The following is a 20,065-nucleotide window of genomic DNA, read 5'->3' on the forward strand; positions in this document are numbered from 1 at the left end:
TCTACGTACTTTTACTAGTCGGAATTACACTCGTAATTGTCTTAGTCAATTTGTTGCTTATTCAGTTCGCCGATTTAGGTCTCCTACTGATTGATGATAGCAATGTGTATTGATTTTTGCTTTATGTGTTAGTCTAGTTTGACTTGACTAAATTCGACTGCAGGTACAACCTGCCGTTCCTGTGACAGACATATTCTTTGGAGTTCATAACTAAGAGGCTGAATGCATAAAATCGGAGTACGTCTTAGTTTGAAAACCCCGTTCAAGTATTGAGTTTAATCCATTTAAAAATTTTGAAGGCATTCAAAGTTTTATTTTATTTCTATTGTTGTTTCAGAACAGAGCGTAAATCAGACCGCCTATAATAAACAATCAAACCATGTGTTAAACAAATCATAGTGCTAGGTTCGTCGTGGAAACCATGCTTCGTCCGCTGCGTCAGTCAGGTGAAACACTTTGACTGCAAAAACGAGATAAAGATTTTCTATTTCTAAAGAGACTATATTTAGTGTATCGAGCATCTTACTTGACATGCAAAATGATTTGCAGGAAAAGCTTTTCTACATTCTCTAAAATACACTACTCGCAGTATTGATTCCAATCAGTTAGTTTGGTTGCAAAAATATCTAGTCAGTGCAATTCAAACTCGCTTCACAATCAATTCTTATCTTGTATGGTTCAACATCAAGCATTTCTGACGTTTATCGTTTAGCCGTCTTCTTTCTTAGTTTAATGACATCACTCGATGAATCAATGATTTTTTAGTTGATACAGCCTGGACAAGAAAAAAGCAATTGCAATATTCAACTTTGATGATATGTGGCTTCTCCGTGTATGGCAGGTTTTGTGAAGTACTTCCTACTCTTCGGTCCTGAGCGAATCAGTTGTAAAAAAATAGAAAGCACATGTGTTCATAATACTACACACATTTTTTTCGCTGAACCTCGGCAAAATAATTGCCGAGATTTGCACTGTCATCTCGGCAAAAGATGAACTGCGGAGTCTTGGTAATCTCAAATTTAGCTAACGTCAGTTATTACCGAAATTGTCAGCAAAAAGTTCACTGTTTGTTCGGTATAACCTTTACTGAATGTTCGGCAAAACCAACGACGTGAAATTTATGAATAACCCCGCTTGTGAGGAATTCTGGCAGCCGTCAGAAGGCTGGCTGCATTCCGGCTGCTGTCAAAATTGTCCAGGCGAAATTGTGTCATTATCTCGCCGCACGTGTCTTGTTTACTCCTCTTCCTTCTTTTTTCTTTTTTTTTATTCGACTTCATTTGGTATTCGTCAATCCCTCATGTACATACAAAAAACGAATCTTATGATTGAAATATGGGTATGTTTGGTAGTGAGAAGCAATGTTATTGGCAATAACATTTTCCATCCCAAGTAGCAAATGTAATTTATTGAAATTTCAAGAGGTTCTAAAATTGTTTTTTATGTTAGATATGTTCAAAAAGATTTTTAAATATATTAAAACCGGTTGTGCAAGTTATACCTGTTAAGTTTCACGATTATATCGAAAAAATCACTATAGAAAAATTTTAAGTATATCTAAAACAATTATGCAGCAAATCACCAACTAGCCCACGTTGCACTAGTAGTTATAGAAGCTCTACTAAAATTTTCACATCGTCATGTAAAAACAAAGTAACTGAAACAATTGTTCAACTTATCAGAAATTTTCCAAATGGCTGTCATAACTGTATCGGACTCAATATATGCCGAAAAGGCTGTATATCTCTTGTGAAGAAAAAATAGTGAAATTATGCTCTCCGCAAGACAAAAACTGATAAGCCGAATTGAAAACCTCACAGTAAAAACTATTTTGCTGCCGAGTCCGCATTGTCTTGACTGCCTCATGAAATTGTAGGTCAGTGTATGTAGTAGTCTTCATTTTCAGAAAAACAATTCGAAACTTGCATATAAGTTGTACCAGGTTTATCTGCTTGAAATTAACGTAAAACTTGCCGACATGAGAATATTATCATAAATGTTTCAGAAATACATTATTACACACGCAATGAAAATAAAAATCAAATCAGATAATTGGTATTCGGTTTTCATCTCGCGAATAAATTAACAGACCTGACATCACTTTTCAAAGATATTGAACGAAAAGTCAGTTCATCATAGTTACTCTCATAGTTATATATTACCGCTTGAGCAACTTGTTTTTGCAACTAAAGCACATGGGCTCATCAAAATAATACCTACAGTACGTATCATAAATGTCGGGTTCACTAAGATGAATGACTGAACTGTATTGTTGTTTAAGTCAACTAGTTTGATAAAAAATAAAAACCAAAAGTTCTCCTTTCATTATTTATATACTTGTAATTCAATTTATTTAGGTAAAATAAATCATTACATTGGGTGAACCATTTTCTTTTCAACACACTGTTATCCTCGATGCCATATTGGAAAATATTGAAGAAAAATTCATTTCTAGATTTTTCTGATTAATTGAACCATCAATATGATTAAAATCGTCTGAAAAGGTGTATGAATGTTTGATAGCTTTCTTATACATATTTTAAACTTTATCCCGATCATATTCATTGAATATAATAGATTGTTATTTTCATAGAAATTGATGTGCAATCATAAAAACACGTACATTCAAAAGCGCTTAAAAATTTCAGGCGTACGAACCCATGTTTCACCATAAAAATGCAGTTCGTTGTCGATTTTCTATTTACTAAAACATAAAAGATCAATTCTACAATATGTAGTATTACCATTTATTTATGTGCAGAATATTTTTAGAGTTCCATGTTTGTGTTACGAGCAGTTGTTTTGAAAATCAAATGTGAAACTTATTCATTAGAAATTGTGTTCGCTATTTTTTGTAAACATCAATTCAATTCTAGTTTACATTTTGATTCCCAATTAAGCACGTGGCATGTGAAATATCCATATGAAACAACTCATTGCGCGCCAAACTTTTTTTTCAACAATCTAGTATTCTTTTCTTCGGCGTCCAAACACTTAAGGTCTCGGACCCCCTCTCTGGGTAGGTCCCTGGGTATGTTCTTTTAAAATATCATATGCAGCACTCGAAAGCCTTTCTGGATAGCACGACAACAAATTCCATAACTTTTCCTTTTCGAAGTAATAAATGTTTCTGTGCTGCAACGTTTAAATATAATGCATCAGTGAGATCATGATTTTAATTTAAATGTGTTTTATATTTTAATCAATGGAATCAGTGAAAACATTTCCTAATCCATTCATGAGGTTTTTGATGAGTTTAAATTTTTAATTTATGAATTATGAATTTATTAACATCTACTTTTTGTCCGTGTGTACGTCTGGAGTCTGGATCAAAGAATTTGTATAAAATTTTGTGTGAAGAGCAACTTAATGTGCGTGGATACATAAAAAATGTTTACTGTTGCTAAGCTTAAGGTTAAGCTAAGTTAAGGTCAAGCTACTGTGGACAAAAGTAACGTTTGTCGGTCGTACAAAATGTTCACAGAGGATCGAGAAGATGTGAGCGACGAAGAGCGTTTCGAACACCCGAGTACAAAAACAACAAATGAAAACATTGAAAATGAAACATTACTGTCCGGCGAACGACCAAAATTAGGTTAAAGCCGGGTATAAATAAACGATATAAAAAAAAACATTACTGTCTATCAATGTATGGTGTAGTGTTACTGTTTCAGAGTCTCTTCCTCTCTTGTATTTTGGTTTTGGCGCATTAATAGTCATTTCAATATGCCTAGCTTTGGTTTTCAGGCTGATATAAATTTCCATCATCTTCTCAATGCTTCGTGTCACAATCTCAACGTCGTCAGTGGCGCAAAAAGGCTGTGCGGACTTTCGTAAGATCGTACCACTCGTGTCTCCTCGCATAGTTCCGTTAGATCTGGTGCTAGGAATCTATCATCAGATGACCGTTCACCCAGATTGAAGCCTGTGTCGATCTCTGTATCTTGCGTTTCGCCATTCAGATGCTCGTCGTAACCCGGGTTGGCATTTCAATGCATACGGTCTTACAAGCCAGTTATCATATGTTCGAGCCCCGGTCTGGAAGGACTCATAGTGTCAATAGGATCGTACTACTGGCCATGCAATGATTCTGTACATTAACAATCGGCTGCGAAGCCTGTTTAAACAGAAAGGCCAAATTCCACAAAAGGAATGTTATACCAAGACTTTACGACGAGCATCGTAATACTGCGTCCACCTGTCGATCACCCTCACATACGTTCTTGAGAAGATTATCACTGCACATTTCAGCGTATTCCTCGGCACTAAGAACGCTACGTAGCTGCAATTTTGGCTGTCAAAATACAAGGTAAACAAGTTTCTACATGTAAAATAATTTATAACTTATTTACAATACCATTTGTTAAAGTGAAAAGGTAATTTTAGTGGGGGAAAAGTAATTTTCTACCTCTGTTTTTTTGTAGTATCCCAGATTCTATTTTAAACATTGATATTTTTCAGTTCCGATTTTAGCATGCGATAAAATGTTATGTTGATCATTTTGAAATGATTTTATTCGACGCGTTTTTTATGAAATATTACTTGAAAGACCGTACAATTGCGCAAACCTAACCGAATTTTTTTACGTTAACGTTCTCTAACGTTCGAAATAACCTCAACCAAACAGAACTAATTCCGGCTCTCGATATTGGTCAACATATCATCTTTTAAAAACAAAAATGATTACACCAAACAAAAGAAAATAAATGTTCTTACATTTTAAAAGGAACAGTTCTTAAGACAGGTCCTAAAATTTTTCAAAATTATTGAAATTATATGAGTTCTCCATAGCAGCCTGCGTAAATTCAATCGTCATCCTAACAAAGGTTCAAATAATAAAACTTAGATGGCGCGTCAGATAAATTTAGCTTTTCGTTAGATTACCGATGGCCGATTTGGTTGAAGTGAATAAAAATCTTTAACTCAACTTGATGTCGCGGATAGAAATAAAATCACGAAATCACAAAAATATAGTTTAAGGTAGAAATAATATTAGGGTAGTCGAATTATAAATTATTGTGAATTTTGAAATGAACTACCAAATACCATGATCATATCACAGACTAACAGACAGGACACTCAAATTAGATTCTTCAATCATTTTAATTTCTTTTATTTGGGACAGTACTCACATGTGTCATCATGGCGCCACATTACTCTATCAAAAACATCCTTTCTGTCATCTAGAATGTGTTTATTTTTTTCATTTACCAACAGAGTTGCCATTCATACAGAATTATCTGTAATGTATTGATTTGTATACGTCCATGCGAATTTCATGCAGGATACAGATTTAATACATATTGCCAAAACTATATACATAATTGTGCCTACTTCTCATCCTCCAACGCAATACAAAATCGAACCCGTTTTGTTACAATATTTACTTGCTCCTGGTCTGTCGCCACTTACTTTCGGGTGAAAACTACCAACACAATAAAAAATAGTCTAGATGAACAACGTTGAGTCAAAAAAATGGTTCCAACATCGCGAAAAAGTTAAATATATTATCAACGTAATCCAATAATTTATTGTGACGATTCATTTTCAAATATTTTGATGAAATCAGGCATCCCTGCAAGCAGCTGATCGGTGTTGACAAACGAGGGGAATCCAACTAGTAAAAAAACTTGTACATAACACAAGGGGTGTACAGATAGTAAATAGTTCGCGCAGTACAATATAGGTGGAACTAGTGCATCACGAAAAATTATTTTTATAAGAATTTACTCATACTGTCATGTCTGTTAGTCTGTGATCATATGTTTGCGCTCTCTACCCCACATTATCAGATCCGAATGGATTCCGAATCAATTCCGAATCGGCGAGAAATTTTCATTCGGAATTTCATGTGGAAATCATAATGAATTCCGAATCAATTCCAACTCCAGTGCAACAACCGATTCCGAATGAATTTCGCCTACACTCAGGCAAATTGAGTAGTGAAAATCATAAGGCAAATCTTATGATGCATCAAAAATCACCAAAATCGAAATTTCATAAGATAAATATGAAAAATATACCTCTGCAATGTACATCTTATCTATCACTATTATAGTTTTCATACGAACAACTTATGAACTTCACAATATATGAGAGAAGTTATGTTTATCATAGAATTTTCGCACAATGTTCCTAAAAATTTCGTATAAATTTCATAAGGCGTTTTATTGGAATTCCTGTTTTCGGGATTTCATAAGGCGATCTTATGATTCGCTTACGATATTCTTGTGGCTAAAAATCATACGAAATCATTATGAAATTCCATATATTTTTTGCCTGAGTGTACAACCGATTGATTCGGAAATCAGTCGGAATTGAGTGAGAAGATGCGGACTGAATTGTCAATTTGTCTTCTTCTTCTTCTTTCCCGATTTTGCACGTTTTTGTGCTGACTTTTAGTTTATTTTTAAATGAAAACATTACATAACTGAATATACACATTGAAATCTTCATGTTTTTCGAATATACAGAACTAGTAAATAACCAGTTCTTCTTAGAATTCCAACATAAACTGTTGAAATTCGCTGGAAATTAACACAACGGCCTACCTTAGTCAGCATCATCCATTCCTCTAGCTGGAGTGTAATGAAATGGCTTAAGTCTCCTAACACATTCATAAAATGGGCGAATATTCAATGACATTTATAATGTCACTGTCAATCAGGTTGATCGAGCAGCCAACTCAGGCGAAAATTCTAGCACATAACCGATCGAGCACTGAAAAATCATGCAGTCGAGTAAGAATTCATTACGCATTCCGTCATTTCGATAATAGTGGACTATGTTAAATCGTGAATACATTGCTATTCTTCCACTCGTTCGCCCTCTACCAGTGAAATACAACGTAGGATCGCGAATAAATAATGACGGTAAAACGTTCAGTTGTCGGCTGTCATTCCGCCAGCTGGTTTGGGCTGTCAATGAAAAGGGAGAGCAACTGTACACAATTTGGATTTGTCAGCAATCTAAGAGGAATCCGAAAACGGTGTAAAGAGATATATTTTGTGTGAGCCATCCGTCGGTTTGGTTGATATGATTCTTCGCTGCTTGCCGTGTGTTGTTGAATTTTTTTTATTGTGCTGTTATTTGTGCGACAGTTGTGAAGGTGCTGCTGATAGGAAACTTGTCTGTACTTTCATTATAACTATGTCGCAGCAATTAGTTTTGTCAATTCGAAGTGCCTTTACGTCTCACCTAAATGCATAATTTGGAATTCATTAAATGGTGCATAATAACTTGAAATTGCTGATCGTTTGATCCCCTCTTGGATTACGGGTTTGTTTTTGTGGTAGTGTGTGCTGTGTATTAACTGTAATATGTACGAGGGTGACTATTCCTCAGCAACAAAACAAAACAAGCTTGAATAGTATTTGTACGGTTGAAAATTACTGTGGGAACCCACTGCTCGGTTACATTTGAAAACTCGATAGTAAAGCTAGAACAAAAGATACCCGTTTCAAAATGCTAGGGAGAAAAGCGACTGGTTGTTCTTCGTTAGTCAATATAGACGAACGTCTGGCTGAATACTTGCAATTAGTGTGATCAATAATCACAATTTCAGTTTGTGGCATCGTTGAAAAAACTTTTTTTTTATCGACCGGTGCGTTTATATGTCAAGTTGTAGGAGAAGTTTTCAAGCAGGTGCTATCGGAAAATCTAAGAGATTTGATTGTACAACATACAAGTAACTTGAATAACTTGCTCAACGGAGCGATTCGTCATGGAGAAAAGGTAATTCGGTTCTCGTAAACATCCAAGTGCTGTAACAGGTATCATAGGTGTATATGCGTGTTGTGCATTGCGTTTTCTGCTGAGGCAGTACTCTAATTCGTATTTGTACGATGGCATAAACGCATAACTCCTACAGTTAATACCTTTTTTTCGCGCCGCGATTACTACATAACCGTTGTTTCGTTCTTTCATTTCTTTCTCACTTTACTCACCTGGGGTGATTTGGTTTACATTTCTCCTACCTCCAGTTTTGATGAAATAACAGTCTCCAGTTTATCGGATGTGCGGCTAGACAACGGCTCTGGTGCAGGGGTCGCGATAGCAGACTTTGAGCACCAACAGCAAACACAGCAGCAGTCATCATCGTCACCATTCCATCGGGAAACCTCTCAAATCAACAGCAACCAGATCAACAACGACCAGCCGCGCAGCAACAGTAACAACGGTAACGGTGAGAAAATAGCTATGTTAATTAATTGAATTACCATTCTGAACACACATACACCAGTGCTGAGAGTGATAGAGCATGAAATTTACAGCGGTCGACAGTTTTTCCCGTGCTGTTTGCTGCTTCACTTGCGGTCTTGTGACCATTGTGCTATCTTGAACTGCATCTTTTGGGTCAGGGAAGAGTTTATGGTCTTAGCGGTCGAAAGCAAGACGCATCCGACCGACGGCCTGCTTATCATTTTATTCGTTCCACCCGCGCACAAATACCTGCTCATGTGAGTCGTTCGCAGGTTTCTGATGGTGGTATGTCGTTTATCCATTTATCAAAAGTGTCAGTAATGATTCGGGCAGTAGAGAAGGTGTCTAGTGTTAACAGTAACAAACCTGGCAGCGTGAGTTTATTCAACTGGCGTGATTTGTGTTCATCGTCGTTGTGTGTTATTTAATGTTATCTGATAAAAAAGGAATTCACATGGAATGGCTCATTGATTTGTGTACGATCAAATATAATTCAAGGAGGTTTATAATCTTGTTTAAATTTGCATAGAAGAACGAAGACCATTGTAGACACAGTTCAAGTGATTGTTGGGTTTATCGAAAAATAATTTATGTTACAAGGTAATATCACAGACTAACAGACAGGACACTCAAATTAGATTCTTCAATCATTTTAACGGTCATTTCGAATATTCCTTTATTTGGGACAGTACTCACATGTGTCATGATGGCGCCACGTTACCCTATCAAAAACATCCTGTCTGTCATCTAGACTGTGTTTATTTTTTTCATTTACCAACAGAGTTGCCATTCATACAGAATTACCTGCAATGTATTGATTTGTATACGTCCATGCGAATTTCATGCAGGATACAGATTTAATACATATTGCCAAAACTATATACATAATTGTGCCTACTTCTCATCCTCCAACGCAATACAAAATCGAACCCGTTTTGTTACAATATTTACTTGCTCCTGGTCTGTCGCCACTTACTTTCGGGTGAAAACTACCAACACAATAAAAAATAGTCTAGATGAACAACGTTGAGTCAAAAAAATGGTTCCAACATCGCGAAAAAGTTAAATATATTATCAACGTAATCCAATAATTTATTGTGACGATTCATTTTCAAATATTTTGATGAAATCAGGCATCCCTGCAAGCAGCTGATCGGTGTTGACAAACGAGGGGAATCCAACTAGTAAAAAAACTTGTACATAACACAAGGGGTGTACAGATAGTAAATAGTTCGCGCAGTACAATATAGGTGGAACTAGTGCATCACGAAAAATTATTTTTATAAGAATTTACTCATACTGTCATGTCTGTTAGTCTGTGATCATATGTTTGCGCTCTCTACCCCACATTATCAGATCCGAATGGATTCCGAATCAATTCCGAATCGGCGAGAAATTTTCATTCGGAATTTCATGTGGAAATCATAATGAATTCCGAATCAATTCCAACTCCAGTGCAACAACCGATTCCGAATGAATTTCGCCTACACTCAGGCAAATTGAGTAGTGAAAATCATAAGGCAAATCTTATGATGCATCAAAAATCACCAAAATCGAAATTTCATAAGATAAATATGAAAAATATACCTCTGCAATGTACATCTTATCTATCACTATTATAGTTTTCATACGAACAACTTATGAACTTCACAATATATGAGAGAAGTTATGTTTATCATAGAATTTTCGCACAATGTTCCTAAAAATTTCGTATAAATTTCATAAGGCGTTTTATTGGAATTCCTGTTTTCGGGATTTCATAAGGCGATCTTATGATTCGCTTACGATATTCTTGTGGCTAAAAATCATACGAAATCATTATGAAATTCCATATATTTTTTGCCTGAGTGTACAACCGATTGATTCGGAAATCAGTCGGAATTGAGTGAGAAGATGCGGACTGAATTGTCAATTTGTCTTCTTCTTCTTCTTTCCCGATTTTGCACGTTTTTGTGCTGACTTTTAGTTTATTTTTAAATGAAAACATTACATAACTGAATATACACATTGAAATCTTCATGTTTTTCGAATATACAGAACTAGTAAATAACCAGTTCTTCTTAGAATTCCAACATAAACTGTTGAAATTCGCTGGAAATTAACAAAACGGCCTATCTTAGTCAGCATCATCCATTTCTCTAGCTGGAGTGTAATGAAATGGCTTAAGTCGCCTAAATTTTACACTAACACATTCATAAAATGAGCGAATATTCAATGACATTTATAATTTCACTGTCAATCAGGTTGATCGAGCAACCAACTCAGGCGAAATTTCTAGCATTGAAGAATTAATAAGAATTCATTACGCATTCCGTCATTTCGATAATGTGGGACTATGTTAAATCGTGAATACATTGTTATTCTTCCACTCGTTCGCCCTCTACCAGTGAAATACAACGTAGGATCGCGAATAAATAATGACGGTAAAACGTTCAGTTGTCGGCTGTCATTCCGTCAGCTGGTTTGGGCTGTCAATGAAAAGGGAGAGCAAGTGTACACAAGTTGGATTTGTCAGCAATCTAAGAGGAATCCGAAAACGGTGTCAAGAGATATATTTTGTGTGAGCCATCCGTCGGTTTGGTTGATATGATTCTTCGCTGCTTGCCGTGTGTTGTTGAATTTTTTTTATTGTGCTGTTATTTGTGCGACAGTTGTGAAGGTGCTGCTGATAGGAAATTTGTCTGTACTTCCATTATAACTATGTCGCAGCAATTAGTTTTGTCAATTCCAAGTGCCTTTACGTCTCACCTAAATGCATAATTTGGAATTCATTAAATGGTGCATAATAACTTGAAATTGCTGATCGTTTGATCCCCTCTTGGATTACGGGTTTGTTTTTGTGGTAGTGTGTGCTGTGTATTAACTGTAATATGTACGAGGGTGACTATTCCTCAGCAACAAAACAAAACAAGCTTGAATAGTATTTGTACGGTTGAAAATTACTGTGGGAACCCACTGCTCGGTTACATTTGAAAACTCGATAGTAAAGCTAGAGCAAAAGATACCCGTTTTAAAATGCTAGAGAGAAAAGCGACTGGTTGTTCTTCGTTAGTCAATATAGACGAACGTCTGGCTGAATACTTGCAATTAGTGTGATCAATAATCACAATTTCAGTTTGTGGCATCGTTGAAAAAACTTATTTTATATCGACCGGTGCGTTTATATGTCAAGTTGTAAGAGAAGTTTTCAAGCAGGTGCTATCGGAAAACTTAAGAGATTTGATTGTACAACATACAAGTAACTTGAATAACTTGCTCAACAGAGCGATTCGTCATGGAGAAAAGGTAATTCGGTTCTCGTAAACATCCAAGTGCTGTAACAGGTATCATAGGTGTATATGCGTGTTGTGCATTGCGTTTTCTGCTGAGGCAGTACTCTAATTCGTATTTGTACGATGGCATAAACGCATAACTCCTACAGTTAATACCTTTTTTTTCGCGCCGCGATTAGTACACAACCGTTGTTTCGTTCTTTCATTTCTTTCTCACTTTACTCACCTGGGGTGATTTGGTTTACATTTCTCCTACCTCCAGTTTTGATGAAATAACAGTCTCCAGTTTATCGGATGTGCGGCTAGACAACGGCTCTGGTGCAGGGGTCGCGATAGCAGACTTTGAGCACCAACAGCAAACACAGCAGCAGTCATCATCGTCACCATTCCATCGGGAAACCTCTCAAATCAACAGCAACCAGATCAACAACGGCCAGCCGCGCAGCAACAGTAGCAACGGTAACGGTGAGAAAATAGCTATGTTAATTAATTGAATTACCATTCTGAACACACATACACCAGTGCTGAGAGTGATAGAGCATGAAATTTACAGCGGTCGACAGTTTTTCCCCTGCTGCCTGCTACTTCACTTGCGGTCTTGTGACCATTGTGCTATCTTGAACTGCATCTTTTGGGTCAGGGAAGAGTTTATGGTCTTAGCGGTCGAAAGCAAGACGCAACCGACCGACGACAAGGCCTGCTTATCACTTTATTCGTTCCACCCGCGCACAAATACCTGCTCATGTGAGTCGTTCGCAAGTTTCTGATGGTGGTATGTCGTTTATCCATTTATCAATAGTGTCAGTAATGATTCGGCCAGTAGAGAAGGTGTCTAGTGTTAACAGTAACAACCCTGGCAGCGTGAGTTTATTCAACTGGCGTGATTTGTGTCCATCGTCGTTGTGTGTTATTTAATGTTATCTGATAAAGGAATTCACATGGAATGGCTCATTGATTTGTGTACGATCAAATATAATTCAAGGAGGTTTATAATCTTGTTTAAATTTGCATAGAAGAACGAAGACCACTGTAGACACAGTTCAAGTGATTGTTGGGTTTATCGAAAAATAATTTATGTTACAAGGTAATATTTCGTGCCAATTTGAATCGCCAACTGCTTGAGTTTGTACAAATAGAATATGGAATGTTTAAATTGAATGTCAAGTGATCATATCATCATAACATAAATGCTGCCAGAGATGAATCACGATGTAAATGTTATTGTTTTGAATTACTTGATTAAGCCAAGAGTCAGGTAGATTCAATAACGTGTGGTTCAGAATCACGATGTAAATGTTATTGTTTTGAACTACTTGATTAAGCCAAGAGTCAGGTAGATTGAATAACGCGTGGTTCAGAGTGTAAGGCGGTGATCTCGAAAGCTAAGGTCTCGACTTGCAAAGGATTTGAATCGTAGTACCTAACCAAGCCCTTGTCTAATAGGAATAGACGGCGAAATCCGTCAAAACCAAGGATTTAGCTCCGCTGCGGAATGTTTAGCGGAATGTTATACTCCGATTCTGGTTCCTACCAAATTTTCATAACCTCTTTGGTCACTTTCCTGCTCGTAGAACACCTGTTAATTTTGTGCTATCCCGCGTATTCTTGAGATTTCGCTTCGCGATGATCCAATATTTCTTTCTTGGGCGGAACGCTGACGTGTTGATGACAGTTAATTTGGTCACATTCAACTCTTTCGCCTTGACGTGGGTTGCGTGCAATTACATTACGATTACACTATAGTTCATATTGTACGAAGCAATCGCAAGCAACATACTTTTTTGTGAACATAGCACCCTCAAGCGAGTCCGCATCAAATCTCGTATTAGTAGGGAAGATAAATGTCAAATTCGCGAACCAAAATGGAAGTATTGCACATCCATACGATTGACATATGTTCAATTTGATGCCGTGCGATGGCGTAGTTGAACTGAAGACAACTTTCTTTCTAGGCTGACAGGGCCGGACTATTATGAATCTAGATGTATTTGATGTATGGAGAAATGGAGGATTACTTAATTTATGGTAGCATTCTGAAAATACCGATGAGTGCACTCATATTTAGAACGAGGAATGTGCAGGTTTTTTTTAAATGCGCTATAAAAAACTGATTCAAAGGTCTATTTTTTCAATCACAATTGGTGTATTGCCGCAAAACTCAATTATTGATAGCGACATCTGGAAAATGAAACTAAGAAAAAGATAATTCGATAGTCCCACGACAAAAGGGCGTAACTGAAAATCACACGTTTTTTTGTCTGGTGTTAAATTTAATACCCTATCTTTCATAGCTCGCTTGCAATTTCTTTCGAAAGTGGAAGTTGACAGGTGGCTTATTAGCCGTTCTCAAAAAAAAACGCGTGAAATGAGAGCCTCTCTTTATTTACTTTCTCTTTTGATTATTACGGAGCCATAGCTGCAATTTCTCGAAAGTTTCCAGCATTACTCGAAACCCTCGCAGCATGCGGTTCTATTTTGTTGGTCGTTGAGCGCTTGTTGAACGACATACTGCACGAAATATTTGTCAGTTTCCTGGAACGGTTTGTTGTTGTTTTTTCTCTTGCAAAAATAGTGTGAAAACCTTCATATATAAAGAAAATTTGTTGTTATTCTACGTGAAGTTGAAGTATTGTGCAGTTATGTAATGTTATTTAAAAAAAATAAGTGAAAAAAACTTCATAAATTCTCCAGTAAAACTAGTCCAACGGGGCTCCAATTCCTTATATTAAAAATGGTTCAACAATGGACCTCTGTCTGCCGAGTTTGTTGAACGGAAAAAAATGGCATGCGGTTCAACGGTCTGTTTCAAAATTGGCAAACGAAGGTCCCGTGTTGGCCTCCCGTTGAACGATTGATTGGACTTTCATTGGACCAATGATCCAACGTATTGGACCAACGGAGGACCACCGTTGAACTTTTTTTTCTAAAAGGGAAGCTTGTGGTTTTACCTTGAAAATTTTGCGAACGATAAGGCGTGCAATATGAAATCAGTGCGGTAAATCGTGAAAGAAAAAGTAAACAAAGAGAAATAAACATTTGCAGTTAGGCCTTTTCTGAATTTCTCTTAACAGCAGCAGTGATTTGCCACTGCTCGAGAAGTCAACTGGTTTCTGTTTAAAAAAATGTTCGTCTGTAAAAAACTAACCTAATCAAATTTTACACATTTCTGAATAATTTCCATGCTTAATCGTAATAGTAGTAATCACTTTCAAATCGATTTTCTTACCCTCCTCCGTTTAACTTTATCGCTGATATCTTTCTGTATTATTGAATAAACGAAAAATCGTAACAATCACAACTTCCGACATGGCAATTTCTTTTCTTGGTTCCATTTTTCATATGCAGGTGTCGCTATTGGTAATTGAGTTTTGCGGCAAGGTGCTAATTTCTTTTTTTTCTGTCGTTTTCCATTGATTCCACTCGCTCGGTGTCAGCATAAATCAAATAAATTATTTGATTTATGGTGTCAGCGACGACACGACCTGCCACTCGTCTATCGAAACTGTATCGCAAATTTAACTACCCCTCAGTAACTGGTAATGTCAAAACGAAATCGCCTGAAAAACAATTGGAACTGGCAACACAAGTTAATAGATTATTGATTTTAAATAACAGTTGCCATAACCTTGGTTACAGCACATTAAAGAGTGGGAAATGTAAACAAAACAAACTGCCTCGAGTGAAATTATCAGTTAGTTTAATCGTATAGAGATCTTCGTTAAGGCTTGCTGGTGTTCGAACAAATTAAAAATGAATTCCAGACAATTCAATATTGATGGATGTTTGTTAAATAGTTTGACGTAACCATACTTAGATCTGTAATGACTATCTGCTATGTAATTGAGTTTTTGAATGGTGTTAAGTTTTGCAGTCATTCAATCCGTCATTGCGAAACTTTTTATCAGTTTATTCTTTTCGAATGAATTCCTAAAGTAAAACCATTCCAGTTCGCCACTTGTTCCTAATCCTTCAACCCTCGTTGCTAATCAGCATACATGTTGTGAAACAATGCGCTGTCATATTTTGGAAACTTCTCTACTTCTACTCTCAGTGATTTGAAGTCTTCGCAAAGTGCTTGTATACTTTGATGAATATGAAAGACATCGAAGACCTCCAGTGAAAACAGGTCTCCTTCAAATAATTTGATTATTTGTGTCTCAAACAGAAAATAGACTGTAACTACGATCTACCGTAAGGCGGCTGGAACCTGTTGAAGTAGTCGAATATGAAGAGTGTCGGATACAATTTATCAATGAAGTCTCATTTTCGTTTCGTGAAGACTGGTACTAACTTCCGGGTTGGTTGACAGTATATTAAGCAATAGTAATGTGTTTCGGAAACTCGAGTGGATATTTCTAAAAAGAAAGACCATCATCATGGATGAGTTATATGACTACACTGCAGATAGAGCTAATGGATAGCTGTGGATGATATAGGATGACGCCTTTCTGTCGCAACACTACTTCTAGTACCAGAGGTTATTGTACTATTGTAGTCGACGCAAATCTAAAAAGAACGTTGTAACAATATTTAAATTTATAGAAAAGTTTCACAACTTTATCGAATGATTTGTTTATTTATTATAGTGCTCCTTGGTAACTAGTTCATAGCAACTTAAACAGTGTTGCTCAAGAAGATTATTTTCATGATTATCGAGGGGTCGCTATATTTATGGTAACTGGCGGTAAATCACTCACGAACACTTTTTGTTCAGATTTTTCTTCGTAGTACCTGGTCGACGACACGACCTGCCACTCGTCTATCAAAACTGTATCGTAAATTTAACTACCCCTCAGTAACTGGAAATGTCAAATCGAAAACGCTAGTGAATTTTTTTAAACTGGCAGCACAAGTTGATATATTTATTGATTTTGAATAACAGTCACCATAACCTTGGTTACTGCATATCGAAGGCAAGATGAATGTAAACAAAATAAATTTCAGATCGGTTATGATATTACGGAACATTTTAATGGATTTACCTGACTCGAGCGGAATGTAAAAATTGAGGAGTATGAGTTATGTCTTTTATAAAGCCAAGTTCAAAATTCAGGTCTTGACTTGAAACCGTTGTGTGAGAAGGAAGACATGGAAATGACCGACAACGAGCTGAGCGAGGCTAGTTCTCTGCGGTACCTGCATAACGTACTGTAAAATGATTTCTTTGTGGAATTCCACTAGTAATCCTCGAATAGTGGCCAACAAGGTGAAATACTGTTTCCACTGCTGCGCAATCAATCAACAATTTTGACACCGGCATATTACACCGAATCCTATTGCCCAGAAAAGCTAGCGGTTGAAGTGTACGGATGAATCGCTGGAAGCAGATCATAGTCCTCGTTCGTTGATTTCAGCCATAGTTTCGATTAAATTCTGAAAATCGAGTTCATTTAAATGCATTTCTGCTTAATTTGGATAAAGTTTAACACTAATAGAACTATTCCACCGCTTTCAAAACATGTTTATTTGTTTTGGGGTTCCTTGGTAACTAGTCCATAGCAACTTAAACAGTGTTGCTCGAGAAGATTATTTTTATCATTTACAAGAGGTCGCTAGATTTGTGGTAACTGGCGGTGAATCGTTAGCGAACAGTTTTATTGCTGAATTTTCTTCGGAGTGTCTGGTCGTGTCGTCGACCTGGTCGTGTCGTCGGTGTCAGTGTTTTGCTCTGATAGTCGATCAATGAAACGGTTTTGTAAAGTTTGATTTGCACGCTTGCTGCTCGGAAAAAATCGTGTGAAAAATAGTTGCCCGCGAATTGTCCCGAAAGTACATTTTTTTCGTGCGGTGCAAATCAATGAAACATTGAGGCTCTATCTCCGGTAAAAAATGAACGGTGGCCCTCTTGAAAAATGGGTGGCCAATACGTTTCCAGATGGAAACAAAACAATGTGTAAAAGCGATTCAAACGTAGCATCAGGCGATTAATTGTAAGCAATTCATATGAAGGGACATTACGTCAAGTTCACGGAACATTTTAACGTCGGGCACGTGAGCAATGTTCAACTAAAAAAATTTATAAATTCATCTTGACGTCAACCGAAGTTGATTGATTGTCTGAATCGAATAACGTTCATCCATTTGCATTTGTGGTTGTAAGTGAGCTGTCAGAAATCCTAATAGTGCGGCTGTTTTGATTGCTTGATGTTGCACGTTGATCCTCCACAAGCATTGTCTAGGACTCGTGCCCGTAGAGGATAACCGGTGTAATCAGCACACCCTCCAAAGCAATGTCGAATAGCAGACACGAAAGAGCCTTACCGTAACCATTTGAATCGGTGAAAGTCGACAGCATAAGATTTGGGAGAGTTCCTTGTAGGTGGCATTCAGCAGAGTGATCGCGCGGTAATTGCAGCAATCCAGCTTATCGCCCTTTTTGTAGATGGGATACACGATTCCTTCCATCCATTCCTCCGGTAAAATCTCGTCCTCCCAGATCTTGGTAACGACCCAGTGCTAGTGCATTACCACCGTGTTTTAGTAGCTCGCTTAGTAGTTGGTCAACGCCAGCGGCCTTATTATTTTTCAACCGGCTTACCTCCTCCTCGACTTCTTGAAGGTCTGGGACCGGCAGTCTATCGACCTCCGCACGCGTTCCCAAGTTCGTTACCGCGCCGGCACTTTCGTATTCCGCCACATCGCCATTGAGGTGCTCGTCGAAATACTGCCGCCACCTCTCGATCACCTCACAGTCGTTCGTGAGTAGATTCCCGTTGGTGTCCTTGCACATATCGGCCTGTGGCACCTGTCTGGTCCGCGCTTGTTTGTATCGCTCTTCGTTTGCTCTCGTCCGGTGTTGCAGCTTGTTCGCCCAAGTTGCACTCTTCTCGGCCACTAACTGTTCACATTCGTCGTCGAACCAGTCGTTCCTCACGTTCGGAGCCGCCGTACCTAGCATTGCTGATGTAGTGCTACATATGGCAGAACGGATGTCTCTCCAGCCATCTTCAAGAGTAGGTGCACCAAGCTGCTCTTCCGTTGGTAGTGCCACTGCCAACTGCTGCGCGTAATCTTGAGCTACTCCAGCTTCCCGGAGCAGCGCGATGTTAAACCGCGACGTTCGGTTTCGACGTTTGGTACCCACCGTCGAAAGTTTTAAGAGCATGCATACAGCAACCAAGTAGTGGTCTGAATCTATATTCGCACTGCGGTAGGTGCGAACGTTGTTGATGTCCGAGAAATATTTTCCGTCGATCAAAACGTGGTTGATTTGGTTTTCGGTCTGTTGGTCAGGTGATCTCCAGGTAGCTTTGTGGATATCCTTTCGGGGAAAGAAGGTGCTTCTGACTACCATTCATCGGGAGGCCGCAAAGTTGACACATCGTTGGTTGTTATTATTCGATGCGGCATACAGGCTGTTCGGCCCGATTACCGGTCGGTACATTGCCTCCCTTCCTACCTGGGCATTCATGTCACCGATGACAATTTTTACGTCTCTGCGTGGGCAGCCGCCATAGGCTTGTTACAGCTGCACGTAGAACGCTACTTTGTCGTTATCGGGTCTCCCTTCATGTGACCAGTGCACGTTAATGATGCTGTAATTGAAAAAAAAAACGGCCTTTAATTCTCAACTTACACATCCTAGCGTTGATCGGCTGCCACCCAATCACTCGCTGACGCATCTTGCCCAGCACTATAAAGCCAGTTCCCAGCTCGTTCGTTGTGCCACAGCTTTGGTAGATGGTAGCCGCTCGATGTCCGCTTTTCCATACCTTCTGTCCCATCCAACAGAGCTCCTGCAGCGCTACGACGTCGGAGCTGCGAGGATTTAGTTCGTCGTATATTATCCTGTCGTAGCCTGCGAAACCTAGCGACTTGCAGTTCTTTGTTCCAAGTTTCCAATCGTAGTCCTTGTTTCGTCGCATGGGTCTATGCCGATTTTTCCGGGTCGTATTCTCTCCTGTATTAGTTGCAATAAATATTGTACGGGTGGCTTATTAGGCCTACGCGAACCTCCTGTCTCGCCGGAGGATCATCGTCCTTGCTCTGTTTAACGTCCCAACTAGCACTAGGACGATCCCGTTGGTGGGGTTGCCACCTTGGATTTAGCTGGACGGGATGCAGCATTTTATACTCAGCCGCTGGATACCAGAACAGACGCTGTTTGAAGCCGCTCCTAACATGGAGTACAGACGCTCCGACATCCTCTATAGAGGACCCCCTTTCTTTGATGAATGCGACGTTCCATAAAGTCACATAAACCAATGAGAGTTTTTCGTTGTTTACTTTTCCTTTTATTTTCATGTAAGAAAAAGTAAACAAAGAGGATCTGTCAATTGATTCTATGTTTAAGATGCCCATGAGAGAACTAGATTCATAACGTTTATCTTCGATGAATATCAATTTTGAGAACATTGCTTTTAGAGTTTCTAGTGCATATAAACAGTGTAAATTCTCAAGAAACAGAATGATCGTTTCAAAGATCGGATCAAATGCAAAATTTATATTAGTGCAATTATTGTGTTCAAAGATGATTTCTATAATCCTGAACTGAAAATCCTGTTTTAATCCACCTAGTGGTGTAATGATGCCTTTTTCATATGAATTATACTATCATATATATCTATATATATACTGTGGTATTCTTCACA

At 38.1% G+C, this 20,065-nt stretch overlaps 1 protein-coding gene across 10 annotated transcripts in view; it reads left to right on the top strand.

Moving 5' to 3' along the window:
- The first annotated feature begins 6,907 nt into the window (after positions 1-6,907).
- LOC131425300 (putative uncharacterized protein DDB_G0286901) overlaps positions 6,908-20,065 on the top strand; it is a 77,922-nt gene continuing 64,764 nt past the window's right edge. For 3 of the 10 annotated variants that reach the window (XM_058587081.1, XM_058587087.1, XM_058587083.1), the window contains exons 1-2: positions 10,591-11,487; positions 11,737-11,939. In XM_058587081.1, coding sequence (XP_058443064.1) covers positions 11,477-11,487; positions 11,737-11,939 — 214 coding nt within the window. In that variant the 5' untranslated portion in view covers positions 10,591-11,476. The other 7 variants (XM_058587077.1, XM_058587078.1, XM_058587080.1 and 4 more) reach the window with 7 other exon arrangements.

Source organism: Malaya genurostris, chromosome 1 (genome assembly GCF_030247185.1).
Source record: "Malaya genurostris strain Urasoe2022 chromosome 1, Malgen_1.1, whole genome shotgun sequence".
NCBI lineage: Eukaryota > Metazoa > Arthropoda > Insecta > Diptera > Culicidae > Malaya > Malaya genurostris.